Source organism: Bison bison, unplaced genomic scaffold, assembly GCF_000754665.1.
Source record: "Bison bison bison isolate TAMUID 2011002044 unplaced genomic scaffold, Bison_UMD1.0 scf7180017864380, whole genome shotgun sequence".
Lineage (NCBI taxonomy): Eukaryota > Metazoa > Chordata > Mammalia > Artiodactyla > Bovidae > Bison > Bison bison.
Window position 1 is genome coordinate 3,725,641 of NW_011494952.1, and position 16,723 is coordinate 3,742,363.

Here is a 16,723-nt window from a genome sequence, read left to right on the forward strand (position 1 = left end):
TTGTTCCATGTCCAGTTCTAACTGTTGCTTCCTGACCTGCATATAGGTTTCTCAAGAGGCAGGTCAGGTGGTCTGGTATTCCCATCTCTTCCAGAATTTTCCACAGTTTGTTGTGATCCACACAGTCAAAGGCTTTGGCATAGTCAATAAAGCAGAAATAGATGTTTTTCTGGAACTCTCTTGCTTTTTCCATGATCCAGCAGATGTTGGCAATTTGATCTCTGGTTCCTCTGCCTTTTCTAATACCATCTTGAACATCTGGAAGTTCACGGTTCATGTACTGCTGAAGCCTGGCTTGGAGAATTTTGAGCATTACTTTACTAGCGTGTGAGATGAGTGCAATTGTGTGGTAGTTTGAGCATTCTTTGGCATTGCCTTTCTTTGGGATTGGAATGAAAACTGACCTTTTCCAGTCCTGTGGCCACTGCTGAGTTTTCCAAATTTGCTGGCATATTGAGTGCAGCACTTTCACAGCATTATCTATCAGGATTTGAAAGAGCTCAACTGGAATTCCATCACCTCCACTAGCTTTGTTCGTAGTGATGCTTCTAAGGCCCACTTGACTTCACATTCCAGGATGTCTGGCTCTAGGTGAGTGGTCATACCATCATATTATCTGGGTTGTGAAGATCTTTTTTGTACAGTTCTTCTGTGTATTCTTGCCACCTCTTCTTAATATCTTCTGCTTCTGTTAGGTCCATACCATTTCTGTCCTTTATGGACCTCATCTTTGCATGAAATGTTCCCTTGGTATCTGTAATTTTCTTGGAGAAATCTCTAGTCTTTCTCATTCTGTTGTTTTCCTCCATTTTTTTGCATTGATTGCTGAAGAAGGCTTTCTTATCTCTTCTTGCTATTCTTTGGAACTCTGCATTCAGATGTTTATATCTTTCCTTTTCTCCTTTGCTTTTCACTTCTCTTCTTTTCAAAGCTATTTTTAAGGCCTCCCCAGACAGCCATTTTGCTTTTTTGCATTTCTTTTCCATGGGGATGGTCTTGATCCCTGTCTCCTGTACAATGTCACGAACCTCAGTCCATAGTTCATCAGGCACTCTATCTATCAGATCTAGTCCCTTAACTCTATATCTCACTTCCACTGTATAATCATAAGGGATTTGATTTAAGTCATACCTGAATGGTCTAGTGGTTTTCTCTACTTTCTTCAATTTAAGTCTGAATTTGGCAATAAGGAGTTCATGATGTGAGCCACAGTCAGCTCCCGGTCTTGTTTTTGCTGACTGTATAGAGCTTCTCCATCTTTGGCTGCAAAGAATATAATCAGTCTGATTGATGAAGACCAATCGATGTTGACCATCTGGTGATGTCCATGTGTAGAGTCTTCTCTTGTGTTGTTGGAAGAGGGTGTTTGCTATGACCAGTGTGTTCTCTTGGCAAAACTCTATTAACCTTTGGCCTGCTTCATTGCGTATTCCAAGGCCAAATTTGCGTGTTACTCCAGTATTCCAGTCCCCTATAATGAAAAGGACATCTTTTTTGGGCGTTAGTTCTAAAAGGTCTTGTAGGCCAGATCTTTAGGAAAGTTAAAAGAATAATTGAGGTTTATCCTGATTATTTCTGTTAAACATAAAAAACTTGCACATGGTAAATAGGCAGACTACTAATTCAATGACTAAAGGCAAATCAGTTCACAAAAGTAACTTGGATTTCACTTTTGAAAATGACAGAACTTCTAGGACCTAATAGTATCAATTTAGCTATCCTTATCAGTTTCAACAATCAAGTGTCAATTAAGACATTATAAAAGAAGATAAGAGTACTGTAAACTAAAATTGAGTCAATCATTTGCAGAATGTGGAAGGAATTCTCCTCTTTGACACTGAATTTAAAAATAATTACTAACTTATACATTTTTTTTTGTTTTTTTGCCATCTGAACAGTACATGACCACCTGGGAAATAGATAAGAAATGTCCACCTTCTCTTCTTGAGGATCTGACATAGCTAGGCATGGGAAAGGGCACACTGACTAAATGGCTGTGGTTGTATGGCAAGAGAAGCAAGGGTCCAGTGTTTCTTCCAAGGTGGTGTAAGTAGTTAATAACACCCTAGAAGAAAAAGAACAGCCATGAAAAAGAACAGTTGTGAAATGCAGTGAGTCATCAACTATGGTCAAGAAAGCAGCAAGCCCTTTGACAGGACATCAGTGAAGTCATAGAAAACAATAAAGGCAATCCTATTAAAATCAAGAACAAAATGGCATTGTGTATTATATCAATTTTACAACAGAGTTTTAGAAATTCTAGCTAAAATACTAAGAATGAAAGTGACACAGTATTTCTAAGATTTACTTAAAGAAATTAGCAAGTGAGAACAATATGTTTTCAGAAGGGTATATTTCTCATGGTGAATCACTGTAGATGGTGACTGCAGCCATGAAATTAAAAGACGCTTGTTCCTTGGAAAAAAAACTTTGACAAACCTAGACAGCATATTAAAAAGCAGAGACATTACTTTGCCAACAAAGGTCTGTCTAGTCAAAGCTATTGTTTTTCCAGAAGTCATGTATGGATGTGAGTGTTGGACTATAAAGAAAGCTGAGTGCTGAAGAATTAATGCTTTTAAATGGTGGCGCTGGAGAAGACTCTTGAGAATCCCTTGGACTGCAGGAAGATCAAACCAGTTAATCCTAAAGGAAATCAGTCCTGAATATTGATTGGAAGGACTGACGCTGAAGCTGAAACTCCAGTACTTTGGCCACCTGATGCAAAGAGCTGATTCATTGGAAAAGACCCTTATGCTGGGAAAAGTTGAAGGCAGGAGGAGAATGGGACGACAGAGGATGAGATGGTTAGATGGCATCACCGATTCGATGGACATGAGTTTGGGTGAACTCCAGGAGTTGGTGATGGACAGGGTGATGGACAGGCCTGGCGTGCTGCAGTTCATGGGGTCGCAAACAGTCAGACAACAGTTAGAACTGGACATGGAACAACAGACTGGTTCCAAATAGGAAAAGGAGTACGTCAAGGCTGTATATTGTCACTCTGCTTATTTAACTTACATGCAGAGTACATCATGAGAAATGCTGGGCTGGAGGAAGTACAAGCTGGAATCAAGATTGCCGGGAGAAATATCAATAACCTCAGATATGCAGATGACACCACCCTTATGGCAAAAAGTGAAAAAGAACTAAAGAGCCTCTTGATGAAAGTGAAAGAGCAGAGTGAAAAAGTTGGCTTAAAGCTCAACATTCAGAAAACGAAGATCATGGCATCTGGTCCCATCACTTCATGGCAAATAGATGGGGAAACAGTGGAAACAGTGTCAGACTTTATTTTTCGGGGCTCCAAAATCACTGCAGATGGTGACTGCAGCCATGAAATTAAAAGACGCTTACTCCTTGGAAGGAAAGTTATCACCAACCTAGACAGCATATTCCATGGGGTCGCAAAAAGTCGGACACGACTGAGCGACTTCATTTTCACTTTTCACTTTCATGCATTGGACAAGGAAATGGCAACACACTCCAGTGTTCTTGCCTGGATTGTCCCAGGGACGGGGGAGCCTGGTGGGCTGCCGTCTATGGGGTTGCACAGAGTCGGACACTACTGAAGCGACTTAGCAGCAGCAGCAGATAGCATATTAAAAACCAGAGACATTACTTTGTCAACAAAGGCTATGGTTTTTCCAGTGGTCATGTATGGATGTGAGAGTTGGACTATAAAGAGAGCTGAGCACCAGCAAATTGATGCTTTTGAACTGGGGAGTTGGAGAAGATTCTTGAGAGTCCCTTGGACTGCAAGGAGATCCAACCAGTCCATCCTAAAGAAGATCAGTCCTGGGTGTTCATTGGAAGGATTGATGTTGAAGCTGAAACTCCAGTACTTTGGCTACCTCATATGAAGAGCTGACTCATTTGAAAAGACCCTGATGTTGGGAAAGATTGAAGGCAGGAGGAGAATGGGATGGTTAGATGGCCTCACCAACTCGATGGACATGAGTTTGGGTGAACTCCAGGAGTTGATGGACAGGGAGGCCTGGTGTGCTGCGGTTCATGGGGTCGCAAAAAGTCAGACACGACTGAGAAACTGAACTGAACTAATGATGGTCAGCCACATATAAGATACATATTCTTTGAAGTTTAAAGTACCTCTCCTAAGGACTGGGCTAATGGTTGATTCCTTATTTTTAGTTCTACTGGAATAAAATGATAACAGGAGTATTTTCCTGTACAATATAAAAGGTCATGTAACATGGAATTTAGTAAATATTGAGAAGAATCCAACAGTTAATAATATAAAATTCTAGCCAGCATGTGGTTTTGTGTAAGTATAAGATTATCATATGGAAAGAGAAGGAACTATAAAGAAACAGACTGTGTTAGAGATCTAGTCAAATGCCCTCCTTTTACAAATTAGAGACTGAGACTCAGTCTTGTAACTAACTTGTCCAAGCCACTTCTCAGTGTAGAACCAGGACTGATGCCTGAGCCTGACTCTTGTGCTGGGCTCTTATTTACCATATCTGTGTTCTCTCACTTTAAAACTTAATCATATTATTTATTCACTACATTTTTCCTTTAAATTTGGAAAATTAACAAGGAATGAAATGTCTTCTGCCCAGCAACTCTCTAGTTTTTCTCAAAAATGAGCATAATGAGAACAGGATGCAGTTCATAACATTAGAGCACTTGCTTAGCTTCATTAAGGTTAAGAACTTTACCCAGGAAAAGGTTTACTTTACATATAATTTAATTTGGCAAACAAACCTTGCATAAAAGTTACAAACTTTAAAACCTCTTTAGTCCGTATCATAGTAACTTTTGTTGTGAAATGGTTTTCTATAATCTTGACATTTTCTTCAGATACACAGTTTTCCAGTTTTAGCTGCCGTATAAGAGCTTCCAAAGACTTCAGTCTCCCTATAGTTTGTTGTTCTTGTAACTGAAGGAGTGTTAGCTCTGCGTGTGTGTGTGTGTGTGTGTGTGTGTGTGTGTAAATGGAAGAGTTGTATAAAACAGATCTTAATGAACTGGATTATGATGGTAGTCACCCAAAGCCAGACATTGTGGAGTGTGACAAATGGGCCTTAAGAAGCGCTGCTGTTAATAAAGCTAGTGAATGTGATGAAAGTCTAGCAGAACTATTCAAATCCCCAAAGGAGGATGCCATCAAGGTTTTGTATTCATTATGTCAGCAAATCTGGAAGACCCAGCAGTGGCCACAGTACTGGAAAAGGTCAGTCCTCATCCCAGTTCCTAAGAAGGGTAGTACCAGAGAATGTGCTGACCATTGGACAGTTGTACTCATCTCCCATGCCAGTAAGGTCATACTTAAAATCTTGCATGCTAGGCTTCAGCATTATGTGAACCAAGAACTTCCAGATGTCCAAGCTGGGTTTAGAAAAGGAAGAGATCAAATTGCCAACATTTGCTGAATTATAGAGAAAGCAAGGGGATTTCAGAAAAACATCTATGTGTTTCATCAGCTACACTAAAGCCTTTGACTGTGTGGATCATGACAAACTGTGGAAAGCTCTTAGAGAGATGGGAATACCAGACTATCTTACCTGTCTCCTGAGAAGCCTGTATGCAGGTCAAGAGGCAATAGTTAGAACCCTGTGTGGAACAACTGATTAGTTCAGGGTTGAGAAAGGAGTACTTCAGGGCTGTCTGCTGTCACCTTGTTTGTTTAATCTATACACTGAGCACATCATGAGAAATGCTGGGCTGGACGAGTTATAAGCTGGAATCAAGATAAGTGGGAGAAACATCAACAACCTCAGATATGCAGATGGTACCACTCTAATGGCAGAAAGCAAAGAGGAGCTAAAGAGTCTCTTGAAAATGAGGGTGAAGAAGAGTGAAAGAGCCAGCTTTCACTGGCTAAGACTAAACATAAGACTAAATGTTAAAAACTAAGATCATGGCATCTGGTCCCATTATTGCACAGCACATAGAAGGGAAAAAGGTGGAAGTAGTGACAGATTTCCTCTTTTGGGGCTCCAAAATCACTGCAGACGGTGGCTGCAGCCATGAAGTCAGAAGATGATTGCTTGGCAGGAAAGCTATGACAAACCTAGACAGTATGTTGAAAAGGAGAGACATTACTCGGCTGACAAAGGTCTGTATAGTCAAGGCTATGGTCTTCCCAGTGGTCACATACAGTTGTGAGAGCTGGACCGTAAAGAATGCAGAATGCCAAAAAGTTGATGCCTTCGAACTGTGGTGCTGGAGAAGGCTCCTGAAAATCCCTTGGAGAGCAAGGAGATCAAACCAGCCAATCTTAAGGGAGATCATCCCTGAATATTCATTGGAAGGACTGATGCTGAAGCTGAAGCACCAGTATTTTGGTCATCTGATGCGCACAGATGACTCACTGGAAAAGTCCCTGATGCTGGCAAGGATCAAGGGCAGAAGGAGAAGAGGGCATCAGAAGATGAGATGGCTGGACAATATCACTGATAGAATGAACATGAACCTGGGCAAACTCTGGGAGATGGTGAGGGACAGGGAGGCCTGGCGTGCTACAGTCCATGGGGTAGCAAAGCATCTGACACGACTGGCTGGCTGAACAACCATGGTTTCCCTGGTGGCTCAGATGGTAGGAATCAGCCTGCAATGCAGGAGACCTGGGTTCAATCCCTCTATATATTCTTTTTCATATTCTGCTCCATATAAGGTATGAATATAGTTCCCTGGGCTCTGTAGTAGGACCTTGTTTGTCTATTTTATATATATATAGTCTATATTATAATGGGATCTGCTGATCCCAAACTCCTAATTTATCCCTTTCCCGCCCCATTTCCCCTGTGGTAACCGCAAGTTTGTTTTCTATGTCTGTGACTCTGTTTCTGTTTTGTAAATAAGTTCATCTGTGTCATTTTAGATCCCACGTGTAAGTAATACTATATAGTATTTGTGTTTCCCTTTTTCACTTACCTCACTTACGGTAATGTCCGGATATATTCATGTTTCTGAAGATGGCATTATATTATTTCCTTTTTATGGCTGAGTAGTATTTCATTGGAGAAGGAAATGGCAACCCACTCCATGTTCTTGCCTGGAGAATCCCAGGGACAGGGGAGCCTGGTGGGCTTCCGTCTATGGGGTCGCACAGAGTCGGACACAACTGAAGCGACTTAGCAGCAGCAGCAGCAGTATTTCATTATGTATGTGTGTATATACATGTAAAAATATATATACATATACACACACCACATCTTTTTTACCCATTTATCTGTTGGTGATGTTTAAGTTACTTCTGTGTCTTGACTATTGTAAATAGTGCTATGAACATTGTTGTGTGTGTATTTTTTTTTTTGAATTATAATTTTGTCTGAATGTATGCCCAGGAGTGGAATTGCTGGATCACATAGCAACTCTATTTTTAGTTTTTTGTGGAACCTCCCATACTGTTTTCCATAGTGGCTGCAGCAATTTATATTCCCACCAGCAGTGAGGAGGGTTCCCTTTACCCCACACTGCCTCCGGCGCTTATTATTTGTAGACGTTTTAATGATGGCCATCCTGTCCAGTGTGAGATAGTACTTCACTGGTCAGATAATATTTAAGTTCTGACATAGATTTCTCTAATAAAAAGTGATGTTGAGCATCTTTTGATGCACCTCTTGGTCATCTGTATGTCTCCTTTGGAGAAATGTCTATTTAGACTTTCTACCCATTTTCTGATTGAGTTGTTTAGCTTTTTTGTTACTGAGTTGTATGAGCTGTTTGTGTAGTTTGGAAATTAAACTCTTGTTGGTCATATCATTTACAAATATTTTCTCCCAGTCTGTAGGTTGCCTTTTCTTTTCTTTTTTACAATTTCCTTTGCTGTGCAAAAGCTTAAAGTTTGATTAGGTCCCATTTGTTTATTTTTTGCTTTTATTTCTACTGCCTTGGGAGACCTAAGATAACATTGGTATAATAAATGTCGGAGAATGTTTTGCCTGTGTTCTTTTCTAGGAGTTTTATTGTGTCCTGTTTTATGTTTAAGTCTTTAAGCCATTTCTAGTTTATTTTTGTATATGTTGTGAAGGGAGTATTCGAGTTTCGTTGATTTACAGGTAGCTGTCCATTTTCCCACCATCAGTTGTTGAAGAGACTTTTCTCTATTGCATATTCTTACGTCCTTTGTTGAAAATTAATTGGCCATAGGTGTGTGGGTTTATTTTTGGACTCTTTTCTGTTACACTGATCCATATGTCTGTTTTTGTCCCGATGCCATACTGTTTTTGACTGTAACTTTGAGGTCTCATCTGAATCTGGAAGGTTTATGCCTCCAGCTTTGTTCTTTTTCCTCAGGATTGCTTTGGCAATTCTGGGTCTTTTATGGTCCTATATAAATTTTAGGGTTTTTCTAGTTTTGTGTAAAATGATGGGTAATTTGACAGGGCTTGCATTAAATATGTAGATTGCTTTGGATAGTAAGGCCATTTTAACACTGTAAATTATAATTCAAGAGCATAGTATACCTTTTCACTTCTTTAACACACACACACACAGAAGTCGCTCAGTCGTGTCCAACTCTTTGCGACCCCATGGATTGTAGCCCACCAGCCTCCTCGGTCCATGGGATTTTCCAGGCATGAATACTGGAGTGGGTTGCCGTTTCCTTCTCCAGGTCACTTCTTTAAGTCATCTTTAATTTCCTTTATCAGTATTTTTATAATTCTCAGCATATAAATTACCTCCTTGATCAGGTTTATTTCTAAATATTTTTATTTTTTTGATGTGATTTTAAAAGCACCTTTTTAAAACTTTCCCTTTCTGATATTTCATTGTTAATTGTAGAGAAATGCAACAGATTTCTTTATGTTAATTTTGTATCCTGCTACCTTGATGAATTTGTTAGTTCTAATGTTTTTGGGTGGAGTCTTTTAAGGTTCTCTGTAGTATCCTGTCTTCTGCATATAATGATAATTTTACCCCTTTTCCTTCCAATTTGGATATCTCGTATTTCTTTTCGTTGTTGTTGTCTGATTGCTGTGGCTAGGACTTCCAATGCTATGTTGAATAGAAGTGGTGACGGAATTTCCTGGCAGTCCCGTGGTTAAGTCTCAGTGCTTTCACTGCCATGGACTTGGGTTTAATCCCTGGTTGGGGAACTAAGATCCCACAAGCCATGAGGTGCAGCCAAAAAAAAAAAAAACTAAGTGGTGGAAGTGGGTTGCATTGTCTTGTTCTAGAATTTAGTGGGAAGGCTTTCAACTTTTTATTGTTGAATATTATGTTGGCTATAGATTTGTCATAAATAGGTTTTACTATGTTGAGATATGTTCCCGCTACTGTGGTAAGAGTTGTGTTTTTTTTAATCATAAATGGATGTTGAATTTTATCAGGTGTTTTTTCTGCATCCATTGAGATAGATGATCATGTGTTTTTGTCCTTTGGTTGATATGGTGTATCACATTGATTGATTTGCATATGTTGAACCATCGTTGTGACCCTGGGATAAATCCAACTTGATTGTGGTGTATGATCTTTTTTATGTGTTGTTTGATTTGGTTTGTTAGTATTTTGTTGATAGATTTTGAATCTGTGTTTATCAAGGATGTGCTCTGTGCTTAGTCACTCAGTTGTGTCTGACTGTTTTTCCATGCGATTCTCTAAGCAAGAATATTGGAGTGGGCGGCCATTCCCTTCTGCAAGGGATCTTCTCAACCCAAGGGTTGAATCTGGGTCTCCGTATTGTAGGCAGACTCTTTACCATCAGAGCCATTTTGTTGAGAATTTTTGGATCTATATTTATCAAAGTTATTGGCCTGTAACTTTCTCTTTTGTTAGTGTCTTTGTCTGATTTTGATATAAGGGTGATGGTGGCTTCATAGAATGACTTTGGAAGTGTTCCCTCCTCTTCAGTCTTTTGGTTGAGTTTGAGAAGGATCAGTGTAAGTTCTTTTTATGTTTGGTAGAATTCCCCAGTGAAACCATCCAGTCCTGGATTTTTTTGTGGGGAGTTTTTATTTTGTTTTTTACAGATTCTTTTGACTTCTGGGAAAGATTGACAGCAAAAGGAGAAGAGGGTGGCAGAAGATGAGATGGTTACATAGTGTCACTGACTCAGTGAACACAAATTTGAGCAAACTCTGGGAGATAGTGATAACAGAGGAGCCTGGCGAGCTGCAGTCCATGGGATTGCAGAGAGTAGGACACAGTTTAACAACTGACAGCAACAACAACAAATGTCACTTCTAGTGATTGATCTCTTCAAATTATGTTTCTTCATGATTCCATTTTGGTGGACTGTTTTTGGAAGTCGTCTATTTCTTGCAGGTTGTCCAATCTGTTGGCATATAATTGTGCATAGTGTTCTCTTATGGGTTTCTGTATTTCTGCAGTATCTGTTATTTCTCCTCTTTCATTTCTTTTTTTTTTTTTTTTTAATTTGGATCCTCTTTCTTAGTGAGCCTGACCAGAGGTTTGTTGATTTTGTTTACCCTTTCAAAAAAACAGCTCTTGGTTTTATTGATTTTTTCCCCTATAGTTTTAAAATATCTATTTAATATATTTCCTCTTTGATATTTATTGTTTTCTTCCTTCTGCTGACATTAGGTTTTGTTTGCTCTTCTTTTTCTAATACTTTGAGTTGGTAGATGAGGTTGTTCATTTGAGATCTTTGTTTTTTTGAGGAAGATCTGTATTGCTGCATCCTATAGACTTTGTATGGTTGTCTTTTCACAGTTAAACTTAGTTGATATTTTGAGGATATTATATTCAAAAAATCCAGAATATATATTCTTTCCAAGTGCACATGCAGCATTCTCTAGGATAGACCCACATACTTGGATACAAAGCAAGCCTCAACAAATTTAAGAGGATGGAAATTTTTTCAAGCATCTTTTCTGTACACAATGGCATGAAACTGGAAGTAAACCACACAAAGAAACAAGAAAAAGCAATTAGATGGAGACTAGACAACATGATACTAAAAGACTAATGGGTTGATGATGAAATCAAAGAGGAAATAAGAAAATAGTTTGAGATAAATGACAGTGAAAACACAATCATAAATTAGTAGATATATTTTCAAAATTATTGTTGGATGAGATATGTGTAAAATATTTGGTTTGACACAAGAAGAACTCAATAGAATAATGTTTTATTTTTCTCACTTTTTGATAAAAATTAGTGCTAAACGAGCAGTGGGAAGAGCACTCATACGTGTCTACCTAGTTAGGAAGCATAAGAACAGAGTAATATAAAGCTTTTCTAGAAAGGAAATTGAAAATAGGAACTAAGAACCTTAGAAAGAATTCTAAACAAAATTGTAGACAAAAGATCATGGAATCTAAAAGTGAAGCACAGCATAAAGATAGCCAAATAGCTTATGTTCATAAAGAATTTAATTATTTGAAAGTGGCTTAATTAATAGGTATGAAAAAATTGGCACATAAACTTCCAAAGTGTAATAGGGAAATGTTTTAAACAGAAAATTTCCACAAAATTTGGAAATTTGTACTCTGAGTACAAAATTAAAACTACACTTTACCATTGAGATCTCTACTGTGCTGTGTTATGCTATAATTGCTCATCTTAATCTATTTGGTAAAATCTTAATTCTCAAACTTTGAAAATATGCAGATAGCATAAGAATGTCAAAGGAAAGTTGTTACTCCATAAGGTTAACTTAGTATTAAAAGTAAAAGGAAGAATGGAGGAAACTAGGAAGAACAAATGTTGGCTGTTTGAAAGCTCTAGATTAATTTCTGGAATAAATTTATTATTTATTAAACTTAGAATTTGAAGAATATGTGAATGAGAGAAGTATGTTTAGATCACTTTTAGAATATAGGCCCTTTGTTGGCCTGAAAGAAGTAATACATTCCTCTTTTTAGTTTTATTTCTTAAGGAAAATGCTACAGTTTGTAGCATGAATATATAAAGATCTGCAAATTCTTTTGTAGACAAGTTAAATCTTCCTAATGGAAAGATCTTGGATTTGTTTGTCAAGAGTTGGGTCTCTTCCAGAAACCAGTAATCTTATATAAGTCACTTAATTTTTTTCATCTTTAAAGTTTACATAGTGGATAAAAGTTCGTTCTAAAGTCATTTCTACCTCTTCTGTTCTATGATTTTGAAATTTATTTAACTACGTTTGCTGCTACTGCTTACCCAAAATATAAATTTAACACTAGGTTACCCAAATTTTGCCTGTTTCAAAAGCGTAAATCACAAAAATTTTATAACAAAAGCTTATTATAGGTGCTACTTAATAAATTAATTTCTTGAGTAATACTTGGTGAGGTTTAAGTGTAAGATTTTATATTCCTAGTCTAAGCTATGTTTAAGAGAAAATATTACTATGTTAGTATATTTAATAATAAATAAATATTGGTTTTGATGGTCAGAATCCATTATGGAATACAGAGGTTTACGTTATGCTAAGACATGAAATTTACCAAAATTATTCCTTGTCATTTCTTTTTCCCCTCCATTATAGATATTCGTATACCACTAATGTGGAAAGACTCTGATCACTTCAGCAATAAAGAACGTATGTATGATTTTGATTGTAACTGACGTATTTTCTTTAGTATGTAGTAAATTTGAGATAATTGGGAGAAAAAGCTGCACCCACCCTGAAATAAATGTCATTTGACGGAATAAGCACAATCTTACTGATAGGAACCTGTGCGAGGATGCCAACAGGTAATAGAGAAGGAAATTGTGAAACAAAAGGAGATGTTTGAGTGAAGTAGTAAAGGCCACATTGTTTGACCAGAAATATTGGAGATTTTTTTTGCCTTGTTCTCTTCCTTCAGATTATTTAATGGGATATAAGAAAAAAAGATTTTTAGCTTGATCTAATTTTTCTTCCCCTTCAGCGTTATATAGCTTTATATAGTCTTAACAAATCCATGCATGGCTTGGGTCATGGAAATTAACCTCAAATGATTTGTAGCTGTTACAGGCAATGCAGAAAAGTTATGACAATCCTTTATCTTTCTTGTCTATTATGATAGCTTTGTTCCTCATACTTTAAGCCTGAATCATATTGAGCATAATTAGTTTTATATGAAAAATACAAAATCAGGTTAGTATATTTGTTATTCATTTAAGAAATATATTAGTTTATAAAGGAATACATGTGGGAATTAAGTGTATCTTTCTGATTACTATAGAGAATTAAGTTTATCTGAAGAGCTCCATTTTCTCAGTAATGAGGATTTAGTCTTTTAATCACCTAATACTTTAAAAATATATATATTAAATTAGAAAGTCCAGCAGCTATGGTTTTTGTGTTCACATCTCTACTTTTTATTGTTTTTGTAGTTTCCCCCCTCTCTATTTGGTGGAAAATGTTTTGTTGTTAATGTGTCTGCTCCTAACCTTTTAAAATAGAAAACTTATTTTTATTAAGTATATTTGGAAGCCAAAATGACAGGGGTAATAGTATATATGTAGTGCTAAATTTGCTATTAATTAAAGCTTAAGGAGTTTCCTAGGAATAAAATTTATGAGTTTGGTGGTTACTTTAGACTGCTGAGAGGCCTATATTTTTAACTTTATTTTTTGATACTCCGTAGTTTAGTTGTATTTGAGTTGGGCAAGCAATTAATATATACTGACAAAACAGTCTCAATAAAAAGTTAAAGGATTACAGTGTACAATGTATGAAAATAAGAATCTATTAACAAATATTTAGGCTATTTTTTCAAGTAGATTTTAACATAATATAGGCATGACTCATCACATGAGTCATCGTTTTAATGTTGTTTTTCTTCTCTAGGATCACAGCACTATGCCATTTTTTGTTTATTCAAACTGGGAGCTGAAGTTTTTGATACTGAGATGGTGATTGTGGATAAAACAATCACAGATATATGTTTTGAAAATGTGACCATATTGTAAGTATTTTTTTAATCTTATTTGAAGGAAAAGAACCTAAAATTCTACCTTTTTCAGAGGAAGGCAAAGTTATTGACTTATTTTTGAAGCATTAAAATCTTTAACTGTTCAAATTGATTTTGAACATTGCATTATTTATAAGCCATTTCTGGATTTGAAATTTTTCCAATGTAAAATAAAGTGGAAATCATATAATATTAGTAGTAAAACTATGAATACAGTGGCATATCATTATAACATGATTTTATATAGAATGAGTTTGAGCATAAAACAGATTCTTATTACATCTCATATAGGAGGTTTACTTACAGAAATACTAAAATAGTGTAACAACTTTATTAGATAGTTCTGAAATATGTACTGTAGAAAAAGCACTTTAGTAAAATTTCAAGATATTCTTTTTCTTATGGTGCACTTCTTTCATGTACTCCAAAACAATAAAAAATTGGGTGATCCTCAGGGCCATTTTTATTGCCCTGCTCTTTTACAAGCTTATTTTATTGTGGTCATAATATAGAACCAGAAAGAACTCTTATGGTAGCCATAGAAATAATTTTTAACTAATATAAGTTTTTCCTGGCATTTTTTTCTATTGGCCTAAATCAGCATGCGATTTATATTTCTTACAGGGTTTCAAAGACAGTATCTTCATATTGAAATACTACTAACTACTTATCAATTAAAATGAAATCCATATATATGATTTTTCCAATCTTTAGTTATGGAACTATATACAGTTGAGATTGAAAGTACTAGTTTTGCCACGCATGTAGCATTAAAAAAAGAACTATTACAACCATGTTTTGGGGCTTTGGTTCACTGTTCCCTAAGTAATTGTACAACACAGAAAAATAAAGTACTTTTTTTGTGTGTAATTAGTAGTGTAGACCATCTTATAAGCTCCGTTGAACCAAAGGAATTTACTTAGGATCCCCCAAATATTACCACATGTTTACATAATGTAGACTAAAAAATTAATTTTTATTATATATCTAAATATATTTATTTCCATTATCAACTATTATAGTGCATTTTTTCATGGCAAAATTGTCCTGTTAATGGACTCTTCTTCACAACAATTTGCTTTTGTTTATTTTCACCACAAAGGAAAAAAATCATAATTTTTTTCACAGAATAGTGCAAGTTCCTTGGGAAGACAACTCATGATTTATAATTTTTTAATAATTCTGTAAATATTTCAAATTGTTCTAAAAATAACTGCTCACAAATGTTCTAAATGTTGTTTTAAAATGTGCTTTTTGTTATGATTGTTTTAATAAGTATTCAGTATTTATGAATCCCTGGTTTTTCTCTAAATATTGACATTTGTTAGTCATTACCAGGAATACTGTATGTTTAAAAGTTGCCAAATAATAAACTATAAAAGTATTTCAAATTAAATTATTCCTTGGATTTATTCAAACTATAGATTGGCTATTTAAATCTTAAAAAGTCTATTCTGTGTATTTAAAATCTCTGAGACTGATGGATCTTCCTTTACAGGCAAAATCTGCTGATGGACCTCTTTTGCAATTTTAAGTATATTTTACTAGTAGTAATATCACCACAGTCTTTTATTGTAAAGATAGTTCATTGTGTCTGAGAAAGAACAAAGCCAGTCTTGACATTGAATATTTTATGCATATTTTTTAATACATACTGAATATATTTTATGCTAGATTAAGAATACAAATATTATCAAGACTTCACTCCACCTCAAGGAGTTCATGCCTTGAAGTCTCTCTCTCTTTTTTAAGATTGGTACTATTTATATTTATGCTGGGTGCTAATGCACAAAGTTTATTTGTTGTAGCATTGTGCATTTTTACAGATACATCTAATGTTTGGTGAAGTATATCTCTTTATATTCGTTTGTTTTCTCCTGTATAACCAAGTAGTGAAATGTTAGAGTTATTAGGTACAAAGGTGGAGCAGGAAGGAGGGGCACATTGTTGAGTGGACTGTAAGCACTTTATGAAAAAGATAACGAAAACTCAAGGTTTCAGCAGAAGAAGCCTTTTGTTTAATTTTCTTTCCTTTTTGTTTTCACATCTTTTCCTTTTGAGGAATGGTCATTTCAGGAAATCACACATATAATGTAAATGCCTTAAAATAATTATATTAAGGGAACAAAAAAGAACAATAGCATTGGCAACAAAACGACCAGGGCATTTTATTCTTTTTCTTTAAGTAATTTGCCTGAATATATTGTTTACATTGAGTTAAAATCGCCCTACTTCAGAAGCTGGTAGCTCTAGAAGTTGCAGTGACCCTCTCAAGTCATTTAGATACTAAATAAACTCAGGGAGATTCTATCTTATTAATATATATTAACATAAACCTGTTCCAAATGCTGCTTTGAAAAGTTACAAAAACATCAGAGGGTGTTGTAATTTTATTTTCTTCTAAGTTAAATTTCTAACATTATGATTGTCCTTGTTTTTAGTAATGAAGCAGGGCCAGACTTTCAGATAAAGGTGGAAGTATATAGTTGCTGTACAGAAGAATCTTCTATAACTAATACACCAAAAAAATTAGCTAAGAAACTGAAAACATCTATAAGCAAAGCTACAGGGAAGAAAATCAGTTCAGTGCTTCAAGAAGATCATGAAATCACGTGCTTGTCCTTCAGTTCTTCAATTTAGTAAGTTTTCTAATACAATATTTATAGAGACATAGTATAATTATGTATTTGTGACATTTTAGAGTATTGTATGTGGTGAATATGTTTACATTTTAAATGGGAAAAGACATCCTGAAGCAGTAACAAAACTTGGTTGTCTGACATTTACCCAGCTGAGGTGGTATGTTCCTTTGAAAGTAGAAAGTTGGGTGACAGTGTGTTTTTAGTGATTTGAAATTCCAAGATCTACCAGAAAGATGACATTTTTTTCTTGAAAAGGAACTAGCT

At 35.8% G+C, this 16,723-nt stretch overlaps 1 protein-coding gene across 3 annotated transcripts in view; it reads left to right on the forward strand.

Moving 5' to 3' along the window:
• Positions 1-16,723, forward strand: part of RTKN2 (rhotekin 2) — a 112,397-nt gene that overhangs the window by 33,029 nt on the left and 62,645 nt on the right. For all 3 annotated transcript variants that reach the window (XM_010857411.1, XM_010857413.1, XM_010857412.1), the window contains exons 4-6: positions 12,404-12,457; positions 13,694-13,811; positions 16,259-16,456. In XM_010857411.1, coding sequence (XP_010855713.1) covers positions 12,404-12,457; positions 13,694-13,811; positions 16,259-16,456 — 370 coding nt within the window. The remainder of the gene's footprint in view (positions 1-12,403; positions 12,458-13,693; positions 13,812-16,258; positions 16,457-16,723) is intronic.